The sequence below is a fragment of the Siniperca chuatsi genome, linkage group LG15, assembly GCF_020085105.1.
Source record: "Siniperca chuatsi isolate FFG_IHB_CAS linkage group LG15, ASM2008510v1, whole genome shotgun sequence".
NCBI classification, from domain to species: domain Eukaryota; kingdom Metazoa; phylum Chordata; class Actinopteri; order Centrarchiformes; family Sinipercidae; genus Siniperca; species Siniperca chuatsi.
This window is the reverse complement of record NC_058056.1, coordinates 19,311,480-19,337,637: the sequence shown is the minus strand read 5'-3', so window position 1 is coordinate 19,337,637 and position 26,158 is coordinate 19,311,480. Positions and strand designations below refer to the sequence as shown.

General features: G+C 41.1%; 1 protein-coding gene across 1 annotated transcript in view; it reads left to right on the top strand.

Moving 5' to 3' along the window:
* The window catches only part of hs6st1a (heparan sulfate 6-O-sulfotransferase 1a), a 57,827-nt gene extending 32,485 nt beyond the window's left edge, over positions 1-25,342 (top strand). The window contains exons 2-4 of the mRNA XM_044167287.1: positions 14,922-15,144; positions 17,398-17,646; positions 20,727-25,342. Of these exons, the coding sequence (XP_044023222.1) occupies positions 14,922-15,144; positions 17,398-17,646; positions 20,727-21,044 (790 nt within the window). The 3' untranslated portion in view covers positions 21,045-25,342. The remainder of the gene's footprint in view (positions 1-14,921; positions 15,145-17,397; positions 17,647-20,726) is intronic.
* Positions 25,343-26,158: the final 816 nt, after the last annotated feature.

Below are 26,158 nucleotides of genomic sequence, written 5' to 3'. Positions count from 1 at the left end.
TTCAGCACATTCTCACACACACACACATACACATACACACACACACACACACATACACACACACACACACAGATACTATTACTGCTATAGACATTCCATTGACTAACATCCGCTCCAAAGCCCAAGAGTTTGCCATTATAACTAAATGCTCAACCCTATGGTGCAATACAATCTTTAACTCTTTAAAGAACATTTTAGTTTAATACAATTTGGGTATGATTTGCGGCTTTGTTACGATAACACTGCACTCATCAAAGTAATTGCTGAGATCTGGGTACTCGTCGACATTGCTACAACAAAGTCTGATATGGCAAGAAACAAGCGATCAGATGTTCAGATAGGTTGTAATCAAGCCAACAGTTTCGCTTGATTATCTAATTTGAGGTAAAACTGAAAGTAAGCTTACCCAAAATGCCAATAATAAATCCCCATTGCACAGAAAAACTACAGCAAATCAGTAAATCAAAGTTGAAACAGTAAGTCAGTCTGGCTGTGCCCCATTGGCTGTGCTGTCATGCTGCTTGTTACATAGCGGACAGGAAACCCGCTAAAGTATGTTAAGTAGTAGTTACAGTATGACGTTGAATCTCTATAGACCTTTTTCACAGCAGAGATTTTGGCATGTCGTAGCAGGAAAATCACAGGTATAATCAATAACATTAAAAACAACTGCATTCCATTTGGGTGAGCCAGTTCCAGGGTCCAGGTATTGTGCATGCTGGCCCACTGTCGTGAATTAATGGGACACTTGATGGACCTGAGCCATTGTTTACAAAATTTGTTACAGCTGTGCTTTTCTTGTCAAATAAAGTCAAATGTCTGCCGTGATTAAAAGGTCTATTAGCAGATAATCACATAGCACATAACGTTAAAATGCTGTGGTCAACTTTTATTTAAATCTTTTCACATCTTTTAAGTGTTGACAGAGACAGTAAAGTACCATTTCCATTTGGATTCAGCCCCTACAAATCACCTATGGAAATAGGAACCTTATAATAAACTGGAAATATTCTTTTTCCTTGTTTTTCAAATGAGGCAAAATGTTCCTACAAGTCTTTTTAGTCTCTCATTTTTTTCAGAAACTTTACACTAATTATGACTTCCATTACCTCAGACGAACACATGCTACACCCTTCTTCAGTCCTCTATATTCACCTGATTTTGTTCCTGTCTTAAAAACAAATTTTTATTTCTAGGACTAGTCTATTATACATGACCATTAAAGGGAATATTTACTGACCCTATTTTAAAATTTCTTGCCTCTCTTGAAGGAGCAGTGTGGCTTTGACCCCTGGCCTCTGTTTACTTTCATTTTAGTGGATAGAATAAACATGTCAGCTGTGATGTATATTTTTTTCCATCAGCCTTTCACTTGTTATTTTTCCATTTCTTCCATTGGGAGAAAATCCCAAAGCTTGGGCTCAGTTTGTGCTGGAAGAACAGCAGCCTTATGCCAGTTTAGTTCTATAAGGCAAATGAGTAGATTTCATGCCAAATCCAACCAGGTGGCACAAATTGTGAAAGGCACTGTAGATGTCGATAGAGGCTGCCAGGCTCGAAATTAATTTAGCGCTGGTTTATTGATGTTAAAATGCTCCAAATACCGGCATTTACATTTTATCCTGCTTTTGAATTCTGACTAAATCATTCTGGGTGGAGTCTTCAGCTAAATGCCTAATAGTTACTGACAACATGAATGGTTATTGAAGCTGAGACACACACGCACACACACACACACACACACCCTGCATGTACCCTGTCCTCTGCTGTGTTGAATGTCGGGGTACTGATGCTTGGTAAGTTTCTATCCCGCTTGGTTGGCGAGGAGCGTTGCCAGGCCGACAGCTGCTCTGACTTCACATTCCCCCGCATGTGATCCCAGATTGGAAACTCAGGGGAGAGTCTGCCTGGGACAGACACACACATAAACGCACACACACATGTGTATGAAAAACACATGTACTTAGACACACACACATATATATATATATATATATATATATATATATATACATACACACACACACACACACACACACACACACACACACACACACACACACACACACACACACACACACACACACACAGGGTGGGGGCTGAAGAGCTGGCGAGGCTAGATGTCACAGGCCTTATAATAGAGGGATGCCCTCTTAAGCTGCATCACACCAGAACCCAGAAAATCAAATTGTCATATCAATGAGCAGCTCACCCCCCACCCCCCAAAAAAATCTCCCCTCTCCTACTCACTTTTCTTTTTCAGCCTCTCTTCTTTCTATCTCTCTTCCTTTTCCCATGCCTTTATTGAAAAGCAGGTTTGAAGTTTTGTGGTGTGGACTGAGCAGGCTTTTCAATTATTTTCGGTGTCATTCGTAATGGTTTAAGGACAGAAGAAGAGAGGGATGAGAGAAAAGGGGAAGAGAGAGCTGAGAGTAGAGGAGAACACGGGTGCTGGCGGTGCAGAGCTGTTCGTGGCGGGCTAAATGGAGATCTAATTCAATTTTAGCTATGACCAAAGGCCAGGTTCTTTTACTAAAAGCCTGCATGCATCAAACGCAAACACAATATCTGTTTTTTAAATCCCTTTCTTCTTTTTAGACAGGAACATCAAAAAGGGCAGGGACTTTGCATCCATCCCCAGTTAAACATCTTCTCTTCTTCGTTTTCTCATTTGTATTAAAAGGTATTTTGATAACAGCATTTCTAGGTCTTCTCCGCCAACCTCTATGATAGAGTTTGTGTGGAATTAACAGCCTTTTGAATCTCTGAATGCACAGTCAATATGCACCCAACAGATGGTGCGTGGCTCCACTTCTTTTCTTCTTCCTCTTTTTTTCCCACCTCTTGTTTTTTCCTCTCCACTAGCTAGTAACAATTTGCTGCTCAGTGTATGTTGCATGTTAGTCTGTTTGTTTGTTCTGCTCTCTTTCTCTCTCTGCCACAGATGTAGCCTGAAATCACGTCTGTCACACTGGCCTTAATCTCAGGGTTAGCAGCTGCCAGTTGATTGTGTGGAGCGCTGGCGTATCTGTATTTGTGTGATGTAGTGTGAAAAGATCAAATAAGTAATTAAATTCATCTCATCTCTGGTCACCTGAATGTGTAAATGTTAGTTTGTTTGAAGCCTTTGGTCAGTTAAAGGAACAGTTCGACAATATGGGAAATATATTTGCTTCCTTGCCAAGAGTTAGATGAGACTATTGATACCACTCCCATATCTGTAAAGATAAGACTACTTCCTGCAGCCTGTTAGCTTAGCTTAGCATAAATACTGGAAACAGGCGGAAACAGCTGGCCTGGCTCTGTCCAAAGGTAACAAAACCTGCCTACCAGCACCTCTAAAGCTCATTAAATAACACGTTCTATCTTCCATGAAAAAAACAAAATGTAAAAACTACAAGTTACAGTTTCACGAGAGGTTAGGTGCTTGACTATTTCTTGGCCGGGAGCAGTGACTTCTTGACGTCTCTGCTGGTTGCCTTGAAACCTTGCGGTGATGACAAGTTATAACCTCCCATAAACTTGTCTTTTTTACACTTCAGTTTTGTGTTTGAACAAATGAAATATAACGTATTAATTGGTGCCTCAGCAAGAAAACAAATGCATTTCCCAAAATGTTGAACTATACATTTCAAAAGAAATTGAGTCTGGTTGAATGGAGTGGAGGATGGAGGAAATGAGGACAGAAGGAAGGAAGGATGCCACAGCCTCACAGCTCATTTGAGGCAAAGCTTGGGCTATGGGCTTGAGTTACACTGCCAGACAATGGACTTCTTTCACCCAAACCCACCCACACTTACACAGACACACACAACACACACAATACAGAGGCGTTCTGTCTCGCAAACTGTTGTTGCTCCTGTTGCACAATATTTGGCTCTCATTATTTCATTATGCTCCCTTCTTCCTGCTCTCCTGCCTCTCCACCCGTTTCTGGTTTTAATTTTCTTGGCTGCTTGTTTTTGTCTGACTGATTGGAGGCCCTGTGTGTGTGTGTGTGTGTGTGTGTGTGTGTGTGTGTGTGTGTGTGTGTGTGTGTGTGTGTGTGTGTGTGTGTGTGTGTGTGTGTGCGCGCACACCACCCTGTCACATGTATCTAGCCTGTACCGTATGATTGCATATGATAACAAAGGCTAATTTTAGCTGTGAAATCCCTCTGACTTTGTGTGTCTGAGTTGCAGCTGCATAATGAGAGAGAAGGCAGGGGGACAACAACTGGGGAATGTCATCCTTATCTTTAATTCCCTGGAAATTTTTTCCCCATTTTCCTCTCTTTCTCGCTCATGCTATTCCCCCTCCAGGCAGTGCTCATTAGCCCCTTGGCCCTCTCTAAACAGGTGGGGCATGTTTGGCACAGCCCTCTGACAAGTAGTCAGGCTTAATTGGGCTTGGAGGACCCCTTACCCACACACACACACACATCACACATATGCATAGATCACTCATATGCACCCCTCCCTCCTCTCCCTTCACACTTTTCCCTCCATTCTTAAAGAGCCAATTGTCCCCTACCTATTCCCCAGGGTGAGGTTGCGGTTCCCGGACCGAAGAGTGTAAATCCAGCCCCAGGCCTGACTGACTGGCTGCCCCCACCCATCTCCCCTCTTTCCTTTCTCTGTCAAAAGATAATAACCACCACTACCCATACAAGCTCCACTGATATACAGGCGTATCCTCCAAAGGTCACCGGGCTGTTGTAGCCGCTTGCTCCTCCGTCTCCACGCTTGCTTTTTCCCCAGCTCTCCACCTCAGCTTTACCTCTCCACCACCTCTATATCTATCTTTCTTTCTTTTTCTTTCCCTCCATCTCTGGCTCTTTCCCAGCTGGACTCTCTGTGCTTCTTTGTGTCTTGGTTGCTTGAGAATTTTCTAACCTACCTAGGGGATTTTTCCCCCTTGCTTTTACTTTTCAAGGATGTTTGTTTGTGCTTTGTATATGTGCATCTGCTGAGCTCCCAAGGTAAACGAAAAGCATCACCATACCTATCTATGTCTGTGGAATTACAGCCACATCAACCAGTTTTTTTTCCTTTCCTGGGCAAACACTTGACACAAAGAGTGTTTTCTGTAATAAAAAGAGTCTTGCTTCTGCCTTGTGTCTTTTTTTTTTTCCCTCCTCACACACACACACGCATAAACTACTCACCACCACTTCTGGCTCAGCGATATCTCATTATCCAGTTTATTCATACAAACAAATGCTTACTTTTTCACACACACACACACACACACACACACACACACACACACACACACACACACACAGACAGATGTAGCACTGGAGTGGAGAGGCAGAGTGAAAGAAACAAGCTTTGAAGTGTGTGTGTTTATAACTGTATGTGTGTGTTGGTGGGGTTGCAACGGGCGGGTGAGGAGGTTTGAATGTTAACTGTCTTATCACTCCAATTTCACACTCTCGCCTCCAGTTACACACACACACACAAATACAATGCACACGCACAGAAACACCCTGTTGCCTCCAGTCTCGCATGTGACGACTGATTAACGGGGAAACAGGGGGGTCACACACACACACACACACACACACTAATCCCAGCCAGAGGGGAGGTTTTGTGTGTATGAGGGTATTAATGAGTGTGTGCGGCTGCTTCTGTAATGGGGCCACCTGTCTACTCATTAGTCTCGTTACCCAGCCTTTTAATTGCCCCAAACTCTGCATCATGTCTCCTCCCTCTCTTCTTCCACCTCCTTCCTCACTCCTTCCCTCTTGGTGATTTCTCTTCATCGCGTTAAGTGAACTATTGGGACAATTCAATAATCTGACATCATACAGTAAAGATTATGTCATACTGTGCAGGTGTGCGTGTGTGTGTGTGTGCTGGGATTGGGTGGGGTAATGCGAGTGCAGCGTGTCCATATGTCAGCATATTAGCAAAGTGATGGCTTTGACCTCAGTATCAGGAGGCATATGAATATGACGCTGGGTGGAGGGGAATTTGTACACACACACACACACACACACACACACACACACACACACACACACACACAGAGGGCTATCAGGTTGATTTGTGTTACCTTGAACAACCTAAAGCTCCATCTCCATTCCTTTTGCTTCCTGGCTCACATTCCCTCTCCTTTATGGATGCATGATTATGTAAAATGACTTGATTTGATGAATGATTTTTACTACTGTGTTCACACTTGTAATCATGATTATTTGTCTCAGCTTCAGGAAACTACATGAGATTGTTTTATTGGATTTTTTAGCATACATTTTCACTTTATTTGTGCAGTACTTCTAAAAGTTTCTGAGAGTCCTTTTTTCACACTCACAGTCTTAACACTCTTACTATGGTGCTTATGTACAAAAAGCAGTTAATAATCACTTCTTTATTACTTTGGGACACAGCTATAACCCAAAGGCAAACTAAGCAAAGAATCTGTTATTTGTCGTGATCTGGCTTAAAACCAAAGATAAACAGAGATTTTTGGAGGATGAATTTTCTTCTGAGTTCTTTTAGTTGAGCCAATCCACTCTACTTTTCAAACTTTAACCGTTGTTTTGGTCACATGATTTGCATTAAATACAGGAAGTGAGTGTTTGTTTCATAGTTCAGTGGGTGATATGGATAAAATTCTTTATTACAGTTTATGTAATTTTATATAGCGAAATGGATAAATATGATATAGTAAATGTCTGTGTATGGAGAAAATATGAGACAGGAATGTTTTTGCCTAATCTAGCAAATAAAATCCCGACAAATTGAGGTACTTTATCATATTGATGTCAAAATCAGAAATAAAAATCAGATAAAAAAATTAGCACTGAAATGATTAATCACTTAATCTATTGGAACCAGAAGAATCAACAAAAAATTAATCAGCAACTACATTCATAATCATTTAATCATTTCAAAAACAAAAATACCACACATTTGCTGATTCCATCTTATCAAATAAAATAAAACAAGCAATTTGATTGAAGATTTCACCTCAGGATTGGGGACATATAATATATAATTGGCATTTTATACTATTTTGTAACATTTTATAGCCAAAACAATTCATTAATGAATCAAGTAAACAATCAGCGGATTAATTGATAATAAAACTAATTCTTAATTGCAGCCCTAGATAAGATATTAGACAGGAATGTATATTTTTCCCCAATCCAGGAATTAAATAACTGACAAATTAAGGTACTTTATCACATTGATGCAAAAATATAAGTAGAAATCCAATAAAACAACATTGCCAAAAAGAAGTCTTGTTCATTGATTTGCAACTTTGCCAACAATCGTCTAATACGTTAAGAGATGTTAACAGGATAGGTATCTTGGTATGAATGCTATTGCAAAATCTTTGACAGTTGAAAAATGTATACCTCCTGGCGGTGTATCTTATGTCGTCACATCACCCAATACTATCAGGGATACATAACTAAATTGTGAAAACATGAAAAATGTTCTGTGATTACTTGTGCAACCCGTCTTGTCTTCCACCCATCTCCCTCTCACCAAATCCATCTTATTTTCTCCACATCTCTCCCTCCCTCTCTGTCTGTGTCAGACAGCTCTCTGGGCTGTTGCCAGTCAAGTTACATGAGAGAACAGGCGGCAGTACATTCCTGCTGAACATAGCTTTGCACTCAGGGGATTCCCTCCCCTGTCTCTCTCTCCCTCTGCTCTCTCTTTGTTTTTGTCCATTCCTGCGCTGTAATGTCCAACTCGAGCCGTGGGCTACACTTCTATCTGAGGCATTCTTCTCCCTGTTTGCTTCTTTTCCATGTCGGTTAGTCACAGAAAGAATGCAGTGTTTTTGTGCTGAAATGCAGTGAGCTATGCGTTATTTTGCACTCATGGCATAAGCTAAGTTTTCACATGCTCCTTTAGTTACAGTCGCACAGTAACTCTCACTTGCCGTTGCCAACAAGCATTTTTTTTACAGAACATCTTGCATGCAGAGAGTAGCCCACCTGAATACTTTGACTGCAGGGGCTCTGAAACATTCTCAATGTTGGACCCTAAATTATTGTCTGCCTGTGACTTGGGCTGAAGAAATCGCACTGTACACAGCCACCATAAGAAGGTTCCTTTTTGGGTTGAGTTAAAGAAACACTTGGCTTGATGCTGTTTAAATCGAGACCTGACACAATTAGTGTCCAAACATTCTCCTGTTCCAGCTTCTCAAATGTGAGAAAATTGCCACTTTTCATATTATATGATAGTGAGCTGAATATCTTAAGGTTATTGACTGTTTGTTGAACAAAACAAGACATTTAAAGCCATCAAGTTGGGCTTTCATTCCTTCATTAAAATAGTAAAGAACGGGTGGAAAAGTCTTCATCAGTGCATTAATATTATTATTAATTACGGTTGTGACATTTCACATCTTGTATGTTGGCAGTTACTTTTTATGATCTATCTGTTCACTGACTGTTGGAATGACTGGATTGTAGGGCAACAACTAATGATTATTTTCATTATTGATTAATATGTCCCTTTTTTCGATAATCAATGAATAATTTCCATATTACAATTTTTACAGCTTTTTAAAAGTAGCAATTTATTTTTGGTCATATCATTGTACGTGGGTTTTGGAATTTGAAGATGCCACCTTTTGGCTCTGGGTAACCATGATGAGCATTTTGTCACAATTCTTTACTTTTTACATTTGATAGATTAATCTAATGAAAATAATCATTAGTAGCCTGTCCTAGTTGTTATTACTGTATATGATTTTATTTCATTATGAAGACTAGACGTGGCCTACTTGTCCCAGTCCCGTTGCTCAGCCACATCAGCACACAGCACATCAAATTGCATCCAAAAGTCTGCAAATCTGAGTCAGGATGTTATGATACATAGAAAATGTGGACAGTTGCAATGGAAAATATTCAGAAACCATAACTTCTTGGCACAATCTGATTTCTCTTTGCAGAGGGAGAACAAAGAATTTCCACAAGTGTCCTCATATTGAACCACAATCTCCTGGATGTCTGCTTCACTACAGCGTTCCCTCTCTGCATCCCCTCTTTCCAACACTGTGGCCACCGTCTCCTCTTACTCTCCTCTTTTACTCTCTGTTTTTTCACTTCGGCTCTTGTACGTCTTCTGTCTTTAAAGTCCAAACTACCAAGTCAGGCTGTCTGAGTCCTGAGGCTGTTATTGATCGACTAACAAAGAGAGAGAGAGAGTGAGAGAGAGAGAAGGAGACAGAGCAGTGCAGGGAAGTAGAGTGAGCCAGGGCAGGCAGAGAAGACGCCTCGAGAGCTTGTCTGAACCGGAAGGTCTATTTCCGTCTGTCTTAATGCGTCATTATTGGGCAGAAGACACCCAGGACACACTCGGGATGAGATGACGAATGGTTAGCGGAGGAGAGGAGAACAGGAGTAGGAGGGAGGGCAGAGGGTGAAGTTTAGTCCTGAGAGGTCACCGTTGATTTGGTGCTGCAGACGGAAGGATTGAGACGTAGATGGGCTTTTTCAGTTATCTGCAGCCTGAAACTCGTCAGCTCACAGCCAAGTTTGATTGTTTATTGTCTGATGCATGAGGCAGATACATCTCCAACCTGACAATTGTTTTGGCTGAGTGAGTGAGTGTGAGTGTATTTATGCGCAATCAAGTGTCCAAATGCTGATGTGTATTACAGGAAAAAAGAGAACAGGAAGGACTCAGTGGAAGTCTATTGAGATTCAAGTCCTGACATGTTGCTTGTCACTCTTTCTTCTCTAAATACTCTCTCTCTTTCACTCACACACACACACTCACTGTCACACACACAGATGCTGTACTCCCAGGAAAGGGTTGGGTCAGTGATAGATTTTATAGAATCGTATTCAAATTCTGCTTATCGATCCTGGTGCGTCTAATCTTGGTTTCGATTCAAGCTGTATTATTTAAGAAAAGAAAACCAACATTAAAACACCATTATTATTATTTTTAGCATTATTATTATTTTAACACAGCTTCAGAAACACTGAATTTTCCTGCTGTAGCCTTCATATATTCAGTGTGACATTGTGTTCAGATTAGCTGGTTTCTTGTTAGGAGGTTATAATAAATACATCTAACTAAGACAATCTGGAAACATGATACAATAGGGTAAACCTGTTTAAACAAAGAGAGGACTCACCATTATTCATCAGATTCAACACATTGACAATAGATGCAATACATGAACAAACATCAACCCATATGACTAACCCAGTGTACTAGAATCAGTAAGTGGAAATGAATGAGTTTCGTAACAAATCCTTTCGTTTTATGAATTTATACCAATTCAGAACTGGTTCTTGATGCCAAACCCAGACCCCATCAGAAATGTGAAATATCACAGGTGGCAGATCGCAGCATCCACCAGTGATTTAATAAACTAGGCCATGAAACACAGACATTCTGCCACCAGCCTTTAGTATTATTTTCTCTTTCTTTATCTTTGTTTGAATTTGATTCAGTTATCCATTTTGCCAGATGTGGTTTAATTCTGGCGTGCTTTTCTGTTTCTGTGCATCTGTGAACTTGCACTTTTTCAGGTCTCCTCGTTTCTGTGGCGTGATTTTTTTTTCCCCCCTTCTTTTTACTCTTGAGCTGTTTGCATTCTGGTTCATTTTTAGAGGTGGGAAAGAGCTGTGTTGTTGAGTGGATCTGGTTTCAACTAACATCCGCAACTATTAATAAATCATAGATGCTGACGTCACCGCGTTTGTGTGTCTGGGTGCGCATATGTGTGTGTTTGATTGTGTAAATCACACTATGAGCCATAACCTTATATTTAAACAAGGCCTCTAAACTTTTTTACACTCTCTTGAGAGAAAAAAAAGACTATCTCTTGAGTATTGCAGCCACAAATCACCTCCAGTATTTCTTGTGCTCCTGTTGTTGCTTCCCTGTCATATAAAGAAAGCTTCCAAAAACACCCTTAATTTGCGTGAAACCTTCACTAAAAATGGTAACCCTAGCATGTGAAATTGTAGAGCTAACGCTAATTAATCACTCTCCTGTTTTATATACCCTTTTAACAACACTAACTAAAAACCAAACTGGTGCAATACAATTTAAACGTCACCATTCCAAGGATCGTGGTTTGAGATTTTAAGGGAGAACACATTGTAATCAGGCAGAGACACACATACAGGAGTGAGAGACGAGAATAAAAGATGGGCTGAAAGAAGACAAGCGACGGAAAGGGAAAGATTTAAAGAGAAAGGGAAGAGAGGTTAAAGAGAAAAGGTGGAGGTTGTTGAAGTGGTGATTTGTGACCCACAGGAAACAGGCAAAGGGCTCATTTTCCCCGGGCTCTGAGGGACCATAACAGGCTCAGGCACTGTGTGTTTCCTCTTGATAACGCTCAGCAAAGCTCACATGTACTCACATCGACTCACTTGTGCGCTAGAATTCGACCAATGTGGCTTTTTGAGGGCAGAAACTTGTCATTTTTGGGTCGAAGCTGCTGCTATTTATTACGTTATCCTTTTAAGTTTGACCATTGTCATACCAAATATGGTGAAGAATTACAAGTATTCAGTGTTTTCTCCGATAATTGTACTCTTTGTGTGATGGAAAAGACTTACAAGTTTCTCCTTCTCACTTACAGCACATGTAAACACACAGATGTGCACAGGAAATGGTAGAGATGGTGAGAAAAGGAGGATTAAAAAAAGTCAAAAAGCCCTATAAAAATGTGACAGAAATGAAAATTAATGTTAGCATGATGTTTTTTTTTTCTTTTTTCTTCTTGGTTTCTTTGCTTTCAGTCAGCCAGACAGCTAGTACACTTCATCCTGCACTTACAGCCTCAGTTTTGAATTCAGTTATAGTGATCGGGATCACAAAAAAACAGAGAGAAAAAGTGAGAGGATAAAAGACAAAACTGTCCTTGTTCAGTCTGAATCCCACAGTGGTCCAGACAATAGCTTGATCACACCTCTCCCTGCCAAACACTCGCTTTTTTATCAGCCTGCTCTACACACAGGATAAATTTCGCCGATTAGTGGACATGTTTGACACCTAAAAAAAATGCAGTTTTGAGTGTTTTTGAGAGGGTGTTAGGGGTATTCTTCCATTTGTTGCAGATAACAAAAAAGGCATCCAGGGGAAATTCTGTGAAAAATGTATCACACGTAAGCGTAGTCTGCAAGAACTGCTGTTCCCAGACTGCAGATTCCTGCACTCAGCCAGAGGATGATGTGCTAAAAATCTCGACGGTGAGAGATTGAGCGCTGCGTATTAGCTTTGAAGTTAATTTGACATGTGCGTATAGGCTTCAACTACAAGCAATATCACCTGTGAAAAAAATATCTGCTGTCGCCTCGGAGGCAGAGAGTGTGTGTGTGTGTGTGTGTGTGTGTGTGTGTGTGTGTGTGTGTGTGTGTGTGTGTGTGTGTGTGTGTGTGTGTTTGAGAAAGTGTGTTAAAGGGATCGGACTTGCTGGTGAGTGAGTAAATGTGTGTGTGTGTGTGTGTGTGTGTGTGTGTGTGTGTGTGTGTGTGGGTTGAAACATCATTACCTAGGGATCCGAGTACACGGCCAGACATCATTAGGCTTTAAGGCGAGAAAGTCTCCACGGCACCAGTTTTGCAGTCTGCCTGACCCAGCAGACACGACAGGCAGGCATGCCGTTTAAGATCATTTATTTGGGTTTGTATGTATGCTCGTGTGTGTGTGTTACTGTGTGTGTTTACGTGCATGTTATTTATTTATTTTGCCTAGTAATATGCCTGAGCCTTCATTATAGCGGGAGCCATAACTTTGATAAATCACTTGGGCTCGGGGCCCTCACTGCTTTCACAGTATTAGAAAACTAATTGAAATTCTCTTCCGCCCCCTCCTCTCTCTCTCTTTCTCCCTCTTTCTCGCTCTCTGTTTTTCACCCCTTCCCTCATTCGCTCTTCCCGTCTCTGTTGCAGGGTCCAAACAGTGCCGTGTTTTTTTCAATAGAATAGAAGCCAAAAGGGGGAAAATGTCATCACTGATTTAATAGGCGTAGTCTTACTCAGAAACACACACACACACACAGCAGGCTCACACACACTCGCACCCAAACACACTGCACTCTGGGGAGTGTTAGGAATCCTGATAATGTCATCATAGGAATCTCCATAATGTACCCTGGTCTCCTGCAGGCTCCAGTTTGACAGTGCCTCTCCTCTCCTCTGCTTTTGATTAGATTGGGGATGAGATTTTAGGTTTAGGTTGATGGGATTTAGAGTTTAGATACTTGTTTCTATGGCCGTGATCCCCCAGTTGTCCCCGGATTGAGGGTCTGTTTGGTTCGTTGCCTGGGATCTCCCAGCTGCCACTGGATTTAGGGTTTAGTCATGTCATTGTCCATGATCCCCCTGCTGTTACTTAGATTTGCAGAGATCTCTCCGTGCTGCAGCTAAATTCAGGGTGGGGTTGTTTTGTTGCGCAGTATCTCCCAGATGAAATTTGTTTTGGGGTTTGTTTTGTTTTATTGTCCAGGATCTCGTTACCGCTGCTGGATTTAGAGTATGGTTGTTTTGTTGTGCACCATCTCTCAGCTGTTGCTAGATTTAGGGTTTAGTTGTTTCATTGTCCAGTATCTCCCTGCTGCCACTGGATTTCAGGGCGTTTTAGCCCCTTCTTTTTAATATCCAGACACTGCTACTGTTTGTATGACACTTGGGGCTTTGTGTCCACCCAGCAACCCCTCCTCTCTCGCCGGGTGAGCTTTGTAGTGTGAAGCCAAAGATTTAGCGATGGAAGCAGTGAGTCTGTGTGTGTATATGTGAGGCGGCTTGTGTGGACCGGGCGATTTCGTGGAGTCCTGTCAACACACAAAATTCTCTCTGCAAACATTCCTCTGACGTGATGCAAGCCCAGGAGAGAAGGGCAGCGTGTGTGCCTGTGCGTATTTTCAACCGGCGGTGTGTGTCTGTTGCCCAGACAAATCCATACCATCACTCCCAGAGACACTGCAGGCACATAGCCGCACATAAAAACACACACACACACACACACACACACACACACACGTTGCGTGTGTGGTTAATGAGGATGTGTTGATTGATTAGACTGCAGTAATTAGCTGGAGTGTGAAGGCCTGGAAAGGTCTCTGCTCTGGTGGGAGTGTCCCCTCTGGAGAAACATTGAACTGTGCTATGCACCATTACATTACACACCACAAAAACAGTCCCATCCATATCTCAGATGCGGGATGAGTCATCTCTTGGAGGCAGACTAGGTGCGAGTGTGTGGCAAGAGGAAGGATGTTTGCTGTGTGTGTGTGTATGTCAGAGTCTGAGACATAAGGATGTTTGCTGCGTGGAGATGTGTGTTGCAGAGTGAGATGTGCTTGTGCCAGCAGTTTCTTTTCCTGCACAGTGTGGCCTGAACGTTGACCTGATCCTCTGCCTTGACAAATGAACTCTCTCCCTCACCTCCTCCTCCCGCTCATTTGTAGGTTTGACTTCCTGTCTGCTGCCCAGATTTCTTTTGTGCATCACAGTACTGCTTCTATTAAATGCAAATAATGTGGTATTAAGTATGACAACCACCGTCTGTAGCCTTCCTCCTGTTTTGTGGATTTAGAATGAACTGCTGCAGTAAAGCATTGTAAACAGTGCCACCACATGGGCAACTGGGAAATTACACATAAAGCTGATTTTTAAAAGAATGATCACCGCACTTTTTGCTTCTAACTCCTCATCTATGCTGTTTCACTTGATCTGAACAATTAAGAAATTACTCATTCTCAAAAGAAAACAAAAAGTAAGAAGGCAACAAAATTATGTTTGCACCAACACGAACACATGAGCTCATTTTTACAGGTTGTGTTGCTGCTGGTTTTATTTCCATTTCCTTAATGTATCGTGTTTTACTTTGTTATTGATTGATTGATTGATTTGTTAATGTAAATCTTTCATCTCTTTCTCCTCTGTTTTACCACTAATTCCTACTCTTCCCACCCCCACCCCACTGTTTTACCCCCAACAGGAAGTTCTACTACATCACTCTGTTGAGGGACCCAGTATCTCGATACCTCAGCGAGTGGCGGCACGTGCAGCGGGGAGCCACGTGGAAAACCTCCCTGCACATGTGTGATGGACGAACCCCCACACCTGAGGAGCTGCCCTCCTGCTACGAGGGCTCCGACTGGTCGGGGTGCACCCTGCAGCAGTTCATGGACTGTCCCTACAACCTGGCCAACAACAGACAGGTTCAGAGAAAAAGCTTTCAATATGATGAAGTCCCAATACAACCACACCAGTAGCTTTGAAAAAACAATAAAATCTCTACACTGTTAGCTTGTTGCAGGGTTGTCACATTCACTATTGTGGTTACAGTCCTCTGAACTGAATCCAGTGCAGTTGTTTAAAATAATTCTACAGAGAGGGAAGGTGCTCACAAATCCTCAGCCATTCAACTTTACTTTTGGGTTTCTCTTGGCCAGTAAGACTCTGTTTTACTGCAAACACTCAAAGGAGCAGCTGATTTGTCTTGATGCTGCCATTTATCACAGCTACCTAGCTAACCCGCATCTCTGCAGCTGTCCAGACTTCTCTCCCATCTGCTGGACTGTTTTGTTTTGTATCATTCGCTAGTATCATAAATCCAAGCCCACTGGAAAATACCACTACAGGGAATACATCTCTGCAGACAAATAGATCAAATTGTTTGGTAAATTTTCACACATATTACACAGTAGATCATTACTGATTTCTTAAAGAGAGAATGGGAAAGCCACACAAGCATAACTCCAGTGCATTTATTTCAGCTTATAGAGATTGACCAAATATTGATTTTGTAACAAAAAGAGTTAAAGGAGAAATTAGAATTTGTTTTTTTATTTGATTTCTTACAACCAGACTCACTGCAATTCCAAAATATGTGAAAGGTATAAGATGAGTTGCACATATGTGAGCATGCACTCTCTCTCACTCTCTCTCACTCACACACACACACACACACACACACACACAGGCACATATATATACATAGTCAGGAGTGCGCCTGCTGGCCATAAACACCTCAGATTCACACCTTCTTTTCTCATGCTATCTCAGTCTCCCACCTAAACATGTTGGCCACTCATCTGAGCCTGAGGCTGTTATTACTCAGGGTGACTTATGAATGTGGCACACACACACACACACACACTTGAGGCACCCTGGTGGACCAGCAGGCTGAGGTGCACACAGTGTACTCTTGTGAATCCAAATCAGTATGCAGTCCCTGTTCCTGTACTGTAACACAGCAGCTCTGAGTGCACTCAGTGATGAAGTGATCTCTCATTTTGGAACAAATCCACCAGAATCGAAACTACTTTAGTTTATTAAGGAAAATGCCTGATCAAGGAATTTGAAAGGAAAGTGGTTAACGATACTGAGATGTAAAAAGGTAGTTACATAATATAGGATTTATACACTAACTGCAGGACCTCAGGATCAGGGCTGCAACAAATAATTTCTTTAATTATCAGTTCATCTGTTGCCTGTTTTCATTTTCTTTTTTCTCTTTTGACGAAGTGATTAATCATTTAAATCTATACATTGTAAAAACAAAAAGACAAACATCCATAATAACTTCGTAAAACTCAAAACAATGTCTTAAACATTTACTTCTTCTTACTGTTTAAATTATCTGCTCTTTCTTTTGTTTTCGGTTCTTACTATTAATGTAAAGCACTTTGAGCTGCATTCTGTGTATAAAGGGTTATATATGAATAAAGTTTATTATTTAAAATGCGATTTTAAATAATTTTTTCTACCAACAGTCAAAAATCCCAAATGTAAAACCACATTTAAGAAGGGAGAACCAGTATTTTTCTATCAACTTAGTTAGATGTAGAGCTACAGCGATTAGGCAATTACTCAATTAGTTGATCAACAGAAAATTCATCTACAACTATTTTGATCATTTTTTAATCATTTCAGTCATATTAAATGTTTGGCAGTTTTGCTTTAAATATGGCTTCCAGCTTCTCAAATGTAACTTGTTTTCTGATTTTCTTTGCCATTTGTGAGTGAAGATTGAATATCCGAAGGTTTTGAACTGTTTATCGAACATAACAAGCAAATTGAAGACATCGCCGTGGCCTCACATCACTAAAATTGTTTTTAACATTTCATAGACTAAACAATTAATCGAGAAAATAATCTGAAGATTAATCGATAATGAAAATAATCATTAGTTGCAGCCTAGCCTAGTTAGATGATTCATCAGTTTTCCAGTCATTTAATTTTGTGTTCTTCTGTCGAGTAATCAATAAATCATTTCAGCTCTATTCAGCATCAATGCCACAAAGATACATTTTCTTTAATTTACTTTATATAAAAGAGAAAACTCCATATTTAATATTCCCTTTCTCTTTTGACTGTAAAACTAATGCAGAAATCCAGAAGAGATAAAACCTCACCTGATTGTCCCTGATTTCTGTAACCTCCTTCACTTCCTGTTCCTCTGTCTATAGGTTCGTATGTTAGCAGATCTGAGCCTTGTTGGCTGCTACAACATGTCCACGGTTCCAGAGAAGAAGAGGGCGCAGCTTCTGCTGGAGTCAGCCAAGAAGAACCTACGAGACATGGCCTTCTTTGGTCTGACAGAGTACCAGAGGAAAACCCAGTTCCTGTTTGAACGAACCTTCAGGTTGCGCTTCATCAGGCCTTTCATGCAGTACAACAGCACCCGAGCTGCAGGGGTGGACTTGGACAACACTACGGTTAGTGCTCCTGCTCCGTCAGCTTTTTTAGACTTAGATCTGTAGGCAGGCAGCAAACATCCAACAGAAAATGACAGATTATAAGAGATATAAGAGAAAGTCAGTGGTAGAAAGTAAGTAAGTACATATACTCTATACATATAGTACATATACATATAGTCATATACTGTAGTACAATTTTTTTGCTTTAATTTCCATTTTATGCCACTTTATACTTCTACTCCACTACATTTCAGAGGGAAATAATGTGCTTTTTACTGCACTACATTTATTTGGCATATATACTGTAGTTACTAGTTAATATACGTAATATTATTATTATTAAGCTTTATTTATAGAGCACTTATCAAAACAAAGTACAAAGTACTTTACAGAGAGAGAAATAAAATACCACAGTGAATGATAAAATCATCAAAACCAATAACGGCTCAGATAAGATCAGGATATGCTTTCCGTTAAAAATGCATTTTGAGAAGAGACTTAAAGAAGACACTGACTCAGACAACCTTATTTCTTCGGGCAAGTTGTTCCAGAGCCTCGGGGCCCTGATGGCAAAAGTTCTGTCCCCCCTTTGTTTTCATCCTGGACTCAGGAAGAGACCGAAGACCTCTGCCCGAAGATCTCAAACTACGTGAAGGTTCATAAGGGATTAAAAGGTCTAAAATATAATCTGGAGCCAGGCCATGATACTTAAAAGTAATCAATAAGATCTTAAAATCACTCCTAAAACAAACAGGGAGCCAATGTAAAGAGGCTAAAACAGGTGTGATATAAAAAACATACATTTATGAAATACAATGCCTTGTTAAAGATTAAACCAGTGGCTCCCAACCATTTTGGCTCATGTTAGGTGATGTTAGGTCATGATGTCATCAGTTAGGTAGTTTAGTCCTAGGTTGGGAACCACTAGGACTAAACTGCCTTACTGTACATAGTACAAGTATTTAAAACTAGCTCCACCTCGACACATTGATGCATCAGCATTAAAAGTCTAATAATGTCATATATAATAATATATCAGTCACAGGGGCCATTTTTCTGCAAAACAAGTACTTTTACTTTGCTGATAATACTGTAGTTTTACTTAAGTAAGATTTTTACTTGTGGAGTATTTTTACATTGTTGTATTGGTACTTTTATTGAAGTAAAGGATCTGAGTACCTCTTCCACCACTGGGAAAGCACACTTAAAAGAATACTTAATGCAAATAATGCAGCCGGTGTATAATTCTATCATGTATGCATTTCCTTTCAAAAGGGTTAAAAAAACGTTAGAAAAAATGTCTAATTTTCTCAGATTAGTTTTGTTCTATAAACATGGCAACCGCAGCACATTCAATTACAGACAGGAAAATAAAATAAATCTTTCAAAAAGAAGTAGAAAAATAGAAAATGAGAAAAAGAGAGAAACAGAGAGTAAACACCGTGGTCTTATATTGCTGTGAAATGAGTTGGGGTGACTGTCACTGTTAAAAAAAACAGCAGCTTCAAACATGTTCTTCACACTTTGATTGGTCCAATGTGGGAGTTCTTAGGCTCAATTTTCCCAGGCAAAAAAATATCCTTCAGTACACAGCAGACTGGTGATTTATATATAAAACCAGTTGGGAGGATAGAAAATAAAATATTCCCTGCTGACAGAGGCTGTGGAAAGGTAGACCGATGGTTATTATCACAAAAAAAGAGAAAAAATCACGTGGTGAAAGTTTGGATAGATGGAGGCTGTGTTTGGCATTTTGAGTGAAAATGAATTTTTAACTGTGCGAAATTGTGACATTATTCAATTATTTATAAAATGTTTAATAATTGCATCAGCAGGTGATGAGAAGAATATTTACTTTACAATCTCCTGCAAAGCTGCAGAAAGCCCACTTATACCCTCATGGCTTCAAGATCCCAGTGAGTCATTTCTGATTAAAACTGTTAAATTATCTGACAACTGTTGTCTGATGCATGAAGTCTTTGTGTTGACGACTTGAGCTCACTGCTGTCTTCCTGGCTTTGTGTCGGTACCCCCCCCCCGATCAAACATCTCGTCGCTCCCCTCTATTGTCGCACACATCGGCCACAAATGAGATCCAGCACTCCATCACATATTTCAAAGGGATTCTCTTAATTAAACACATTTCCCCCTCCGTGTTGAATTCACACACAGAAGATGATACAACCAAACATCAAACACGTTCCTGTTATCTCGCTCCACATATTGCCAACACACTTTTTTCTCTGTTCCCTCTCCATATTAGAAGTCCTATAAAGCTTTTGTACAAATGTCATGTAATTGGGCGTTTCCACTGCAGAAACCTTCCCAGGGGATCAATAACCTTATGAGGAATTCAGGATCTTTACCTGCATTTTGAGAAAGAATCCAGATTTCAGATCGACTTAAACTCTGCGTGAAAAAAATGCAGCCACCTCATTCATTGGAATGCAGCCAGTCCAGCGATGCAGCAGAAGTGCCACCGCAAAGGGCTCCGGCAAAAAAAAGTTTAACCTGGTTCAGCTTTTGTTGCAAAAGTTCAGACAATCGCATACGCACAAGTGCACATTCCAACAGGTTAGGACACCTCTGGAGCTCTCCTAAATATCAGCAGAGATAGGAGTCATTTCATGATAAGAAAGCTCATAAAATGCTTTTACTCCTAGTACTAAAGGTAGGTAGGTATGCGTCACTCTGAGAATTTTTGGCCAAGTTTCCTGCTCTGAGATGACTGATAAATATGGGCCCAGATTGTCTACTGTGGAGACAAGCGTTTTCAGTTTTCAGTCTTCTTTTCATTTATTTATTTTATCCACTCAAACATCTGAGTTAGCCCTCAATTATTACAAACAACAACACAAAAAAATTGTGTCTCAAGGGCCGACATTATCTAATGTCATCAGTCCACTGTGTAGTGTCAATGGATGCTGCAACAATTTGGTCACAAAGGGCTATAGCTTTACCTTTGGTCTTTTCTCACCTTTCTTGATGTTCTTTCATTCTGCTTTTCTTCCTGTCTTCTGACTCTTCTTCTCTGTTCTTCTCTGCCTCTGAGCTAACTTATGAAAACTTAAACATTTAATTTGCGCCCTCCTCATTAGATCCAGCGTATAGAGGAGCTGAATGAGCTGGACATGGAGCTTTACGACTACGCCAGGGACCTGTTCCAGCAGCGCTACCAGTACACCAGGCAGCAGGAGAGGCGGCAGCAGCGCATCAAGAACCACATACAGCAGAGCCACCAGGGCCTGGGCCTGGGCGTCAACCTGTGGCCCTCCCATAGCCGGCAGAGCTCGGTGTCGACACTGGAGGACGGGGAAGGGGAGCGGGAGGAGGGTGAGGAGGGAGGCAGAACAGAGGAGGCGGGCAGCAGGCTCCCCACAGAGGACTACATGAACCAGATCATCAACCGCTGGTAGCAGCAGAATGAGAACAAACACACAGACATGCATATGTAATGTGAAATGCATACACATATATACACACACGCACGCACGCACGCACACACATACACAGAGAGTGGCTCCTGCATCAAACACCCAAATGACTGACAAACAGACTTTACCAGAGAGTTGGGCTGCAGGAATGAGTCCAAGTGGTTGCTATGGGGACCTGGGCTTGGTCGATTGCATCAGCTCACATTATTGAGGTTTGCCCAGTTGTTATTAGCACCCGCTTGCCCTTTCCCTCCTCCTGAGTTTCTCTGTCTTTCCTATCATCATTACTGACTGAGCAGAGGAGAGATATTTTTAAGAGTTGCTGACAACCGAGTATCTCACCCATCTCTCCCGTCTCCCCTCCTCCTCCTCCTCCTCCTCCTGTATTCCTTTTGTTCTCTGTGGCCTAATATGGAGCATGAGAAAATAAAATAAAAGTCTGTGAATTCCCACTAATCTTTGCTAAAGGACCAGTCTACTTCCTGGATGCTCCAATTTCAAAGGAACTGGGAAGGCTATGAAAGTATGCTAATGGCTGAGCTGAGCAAAGGAAATGGTGGGAGTACATGAGCGACTGAAAGAAAGAAGCAAAGAAAAGTTTAACTTAGTTGTGTAATAAAGCTTTCTGCTTAAAAAAATTCAGCCATTTTACCCATGAACACGCTTTGGTCATGAAATAGTGACAGTCTCATTCTCATTTTAGGATGATTTCATTTGTATTTTCCTTTTGTGTTTATGCTTTTTTTTTAAAGCAGAATTGTAATAACACTGAGACCAATGTTGCTGCCTAAAGAAAAGTGATTCCTTTATTTCTTTATTTTTATTGGTTTTATAAGTCAAAGCTAATGGATTGGATTGACGTACATTGGACCATAGCCATTACTGAAGCCTGAAGCCTTGGGGGGGAAAAAGGGGCCTTTTTCTCTGTTAAAGGTTCCCAAAGCTCCTGTCGCTTAACGAGTTCATTATTTCTCCTTTTCTCTCCTTTTTTATTGTGTGTCTCAGTCCTGCAGAGAATCAGCAGCCAATTACAGAGCCGAATCTTACATGGGTGTGAAGAAATCAAAGGCAGGGAGAGGAGTGAGTCTGCTGCAGGTTGTTGCCAGGAACCGTGCCGCGTGAGCGGCAAGCGCTTTGGAAGCCTTAACTCAGACAAATGCTTCGAGATGGGAGTTGTGGAACTACCGGTCACCATGGCAATGTGAGCCCTTAATGTAGTGGGTGACATTTTCAGTTTCTCAGTTTTTTGTTGGGGGGGGGGGGTGTGTTTCTGACCAAGAGCTGCATTTTAAAAGTGGCAGTCTCAAACAAGCCTCCTTCCCACCTGCTGAAAGGGCACACACAGCGCCGGTGACCTGTAGTTCATTAGTGTGACTGGTATTTTACTTGGTTTTAACCTGAAGAACGCACGGGGCGAGGTAGCAGTGCCTCTATGTACTGGGATCATAGTCAACATAATTATTGCCAGATATTACGTCTGCATTATACTACAGTAATTTCTCTGACTACTCGTGTGTCTGTGTGGATGAGTGTGTTTCTGTGTGTGTAAATAGTATGTACAGTATGCCTTTGGTTGGTGTATGTGTATGCCTTTGTAAATAGTGTGCCTGACAGAGAGGATGCCTGATGAATTTTGTGAATGACTGGTTCCATGACCAATTATCTAGCCATTTTTTGGTGGTGGAGGGCGGGGCAACAAAGTCCCTCCAACCGCGTGTCACAGCAGTGTGACCATCGCAGCGATGCAAGCCAATAATACTCCCCTCTGCCCTTTCCTTTACCATTTTCTTTCCCCCTGTTCTTGTCTCCTCCTTTATGATGTGGTTACGTACGAGGACTGCATCACTATAATTATCTAAAATATCTAATTTATATTTTGAAAAATCTGCCCATGTGACATGTCTTAACTCTTGACAGCAAAACCTGCAAGTAAAGTTGGATTATGATAGCTGGATCCACCAATTGCACCAAATTCTGTGACCCAGTCAGGACTTTGGTATTTTAATTTGTCATGTGCTTGTGGTTCATGCTATTTTATGTGACAGGTCACAGAATTTGGTGTAACTTATTGAACATTTCATCTCTCCTCCTTCTGTTTTATCAGCAAAGAGTACTGATAGAAAACATTTATGTAGCATTTTTGACCTCAGCACTCTGTACGTTATTCTGTGATTCTGTCACATAGCGTTCCCTATGCAAACCTTCTGATCTAATCAAAATTATTTTTTTGCTTGTTATCCAGCAGCTGGTCATATCTTCAAAGGGAATGTGTGTGACCTCAGGTGTCAGCTGTCTGGCCGGAAAGATAAAATGTTTGCCCAGAGCAAATTTAACATTTAAATCTAATATTCCCATAGATTGTGACGGCTACTGGCATGACCTGAGCAGCTGACTTAGTGTACATTCCAGCATAGAGGAAGTCTGTGGAAATATCGTATTTAAACGCTGGTTTCTCTCCAGGTAAACATTTTATCAGTCAGAAAATGACTTTGGAGACGCAATCTGCTGCTGGATAACTGTGAGGTAACAAAAATAACATTTTGACTTTTCTTCTAGGGTTAATGTAGAGAACACTTTGTGAATGAATCATGGAGTAATGTACGGAGGGCTGAGGTCTCAGATGTTGCGATACCAACGGCAGATTATATCTGCTGCATCCATTTAATATTAATTTTGTAACGGCTAAAATGAAACTTTTTGGTTTGTTAGGGAAAAGAAACATCATTCTGAAACACCACTCTCTAACTGCGAGTGGACTATGTGGTTTTGTAGTTCAACAAAACCATCAGAGTGGTTTCTCTTCTCTAGAGAATCTCGTTGACTGCATCACATTAATTTCAGGAGAATCTCAGTTTAACCGTTTCATATTAACTAATAGTTCTGTATCAGGACTTCCAGCATTTGGAGCAAGTTGCTTGTGAAACGTAAAGTAAGCTCTGCCTGTTGTTTAAATGTGTCAGATACATTTAATCAACAGTTCATATGATATACTGTTCATCTCATTTTCAGGTTGCAAACATTAAAAACTTAAGTGTTTCTGCCACTTCAGCTAACAAAAGGTGATTACAGATCTTTAAGTTTTAGTTAATTATAAGGGATTCAAAAAGGATTCAGATTCAATAAGCAAATTTGATACTGGATTCATATGCCAGAAAATGTTATTGAACCTCAACCCATACTACATGCAAAGAATCTGAGCAATAAGAGGCAAAACCAATGAGAAGGCGGAGAAGAGAATGTAAAAGTGGGAAGGGAAAAAAGACGTGTCACAGCACGATTTAATCAAACTGAATGTAGTCCAAGTTTGGTGTCATCCAGCGGGCAATGGCAGGATGCATGCAGGTTAACTGCTTCCTTAGTATTAAGATAAATAATATATTGCATCCTGTTGTTAACAACAGATTTTTTTAAAGTCAGAAGGAAGGGGACACCAATAATTTAGCCGCCCACCCCCCTCCTTGTTAAATTTCATCTAATCACCCTGGATCCTCCTCTGTCTCTCCTTTTGATCAGCTCCTTTCAAATCAGGGATGATTCATGAAGGGAAGGAGAGTAGAACAAGGGGGATGATGAAAGGTATTGGGATACATCCAGAGTCAATATGCTGCTTTTTGTGTAGCCTTCAAAGTAACGCAAATGGATATGGGAAGAGAAATCTCCCTCCTTTTTTTTTTTGTTTCATATTAACTTCCCCTTCATTGTATTCTTGAAACTGGAGACTTAAACACTGCAGCTCCAGGCATTTTGCCCACAACCTCTTTTTTCAAAGTCAGACTTGCTCTTATGTTAGACCGTGTTTGGGCTGCAAACCAATATCTGGCTCTGCATTAGTGGTTAAAGACAGAATACAAAACTGATTCTGTGTTTTATTTTCAGTCTTCCAGTTTCAAGTGACCATCAGATTTGAAGCAGCCCTCAAAAATACTCCCCGTACCTGAACAGTGTGTGAAAGAAAAACTCCTTTCACTGAAATGATTCCAGGAATTGATGCTGTAAAGCTATACTCAAATATTTTATGTCTCATCACTATGTATATCTGATGTCTTAACAGCGTTTCCTTTGTGACAATGAAGCAAGCCAGATGTCGCTAACATCATCCATTTTTGTTATTTTTTAAAATAAAAGATGTGTTAGAGTATGTTAGGGACTTGTTTGGGGTTTTTTTGGATTGATGTGCAGCCTGTCTCTGGCTCCTTCTGTATGCATCGTTCTGGGTTTGTTTCTTATGATTGCAAAAATGAATCATCATGCCACCAATTAAAATATTTCATTTTTACAGACCTGACTGTGTTGTGGTTGTCACTGCATATCATTTATGATGTTTTCCACTCTGTCACTCTGTTATCAAGCATACAGTCATGACTTTTATTTTTTTTTAGATGGAAACTACATCCAAGGTACTGAACTTGAAATGCAGCCACATATTCATCAGAGAAATACTCAGTTAGTGATTTTTATTTTTTTGTGTGGGAGCCTTGCCCTCCAGGTTTCTCCACTTCCATCCACAGGCCAATCTATAACTAGAGAACATTACCACTCGCCTACACTAACCACAGGACCATGACCCTATAAAGCAGCCTGCCCCCCGACAGTATCAGCCCTGTCAGCAGTGATCTACAGCCTAATTCAATCTGCAGACACTTAGGGCCTGCCTAACACGTACATGCTTCTTCCGCTGCTGTGGCAGGTAGGCGTTTGGTATAAATATCAGTCCCTGTCCTTGGCTGAGCACACAAAGGAGAGGGAGCAGAGCGCAGGCTTTTGCCCCGTCCCATCAACAGTACAGCGAGCTTCAACTTTGACCCCTCGAGGCGGGTGCAGAAAAATAATTTGCCTGGACAGCGTCCGGCAGAGGGAATTGGCTGGAGGGAGATCAGAGTGGGCAGACAGCACCGCCAAGAGCAGGAGTGTAAGGGAGATGAGGAATCGGAGGGGGTCTTTATGTAAGACAGGAGAAAAGAGGATGTGTTTTGTGGGGAAACTGAGGCTGTGCAGCCTCTCTGGCAGCTGGTACATGGTGTATTGGACTGAACGCAGTCTTTAATCCTCCCCATAGCTCTGGGTCGCTGTCATTTCAAGTGCAGCTGGACTAAACA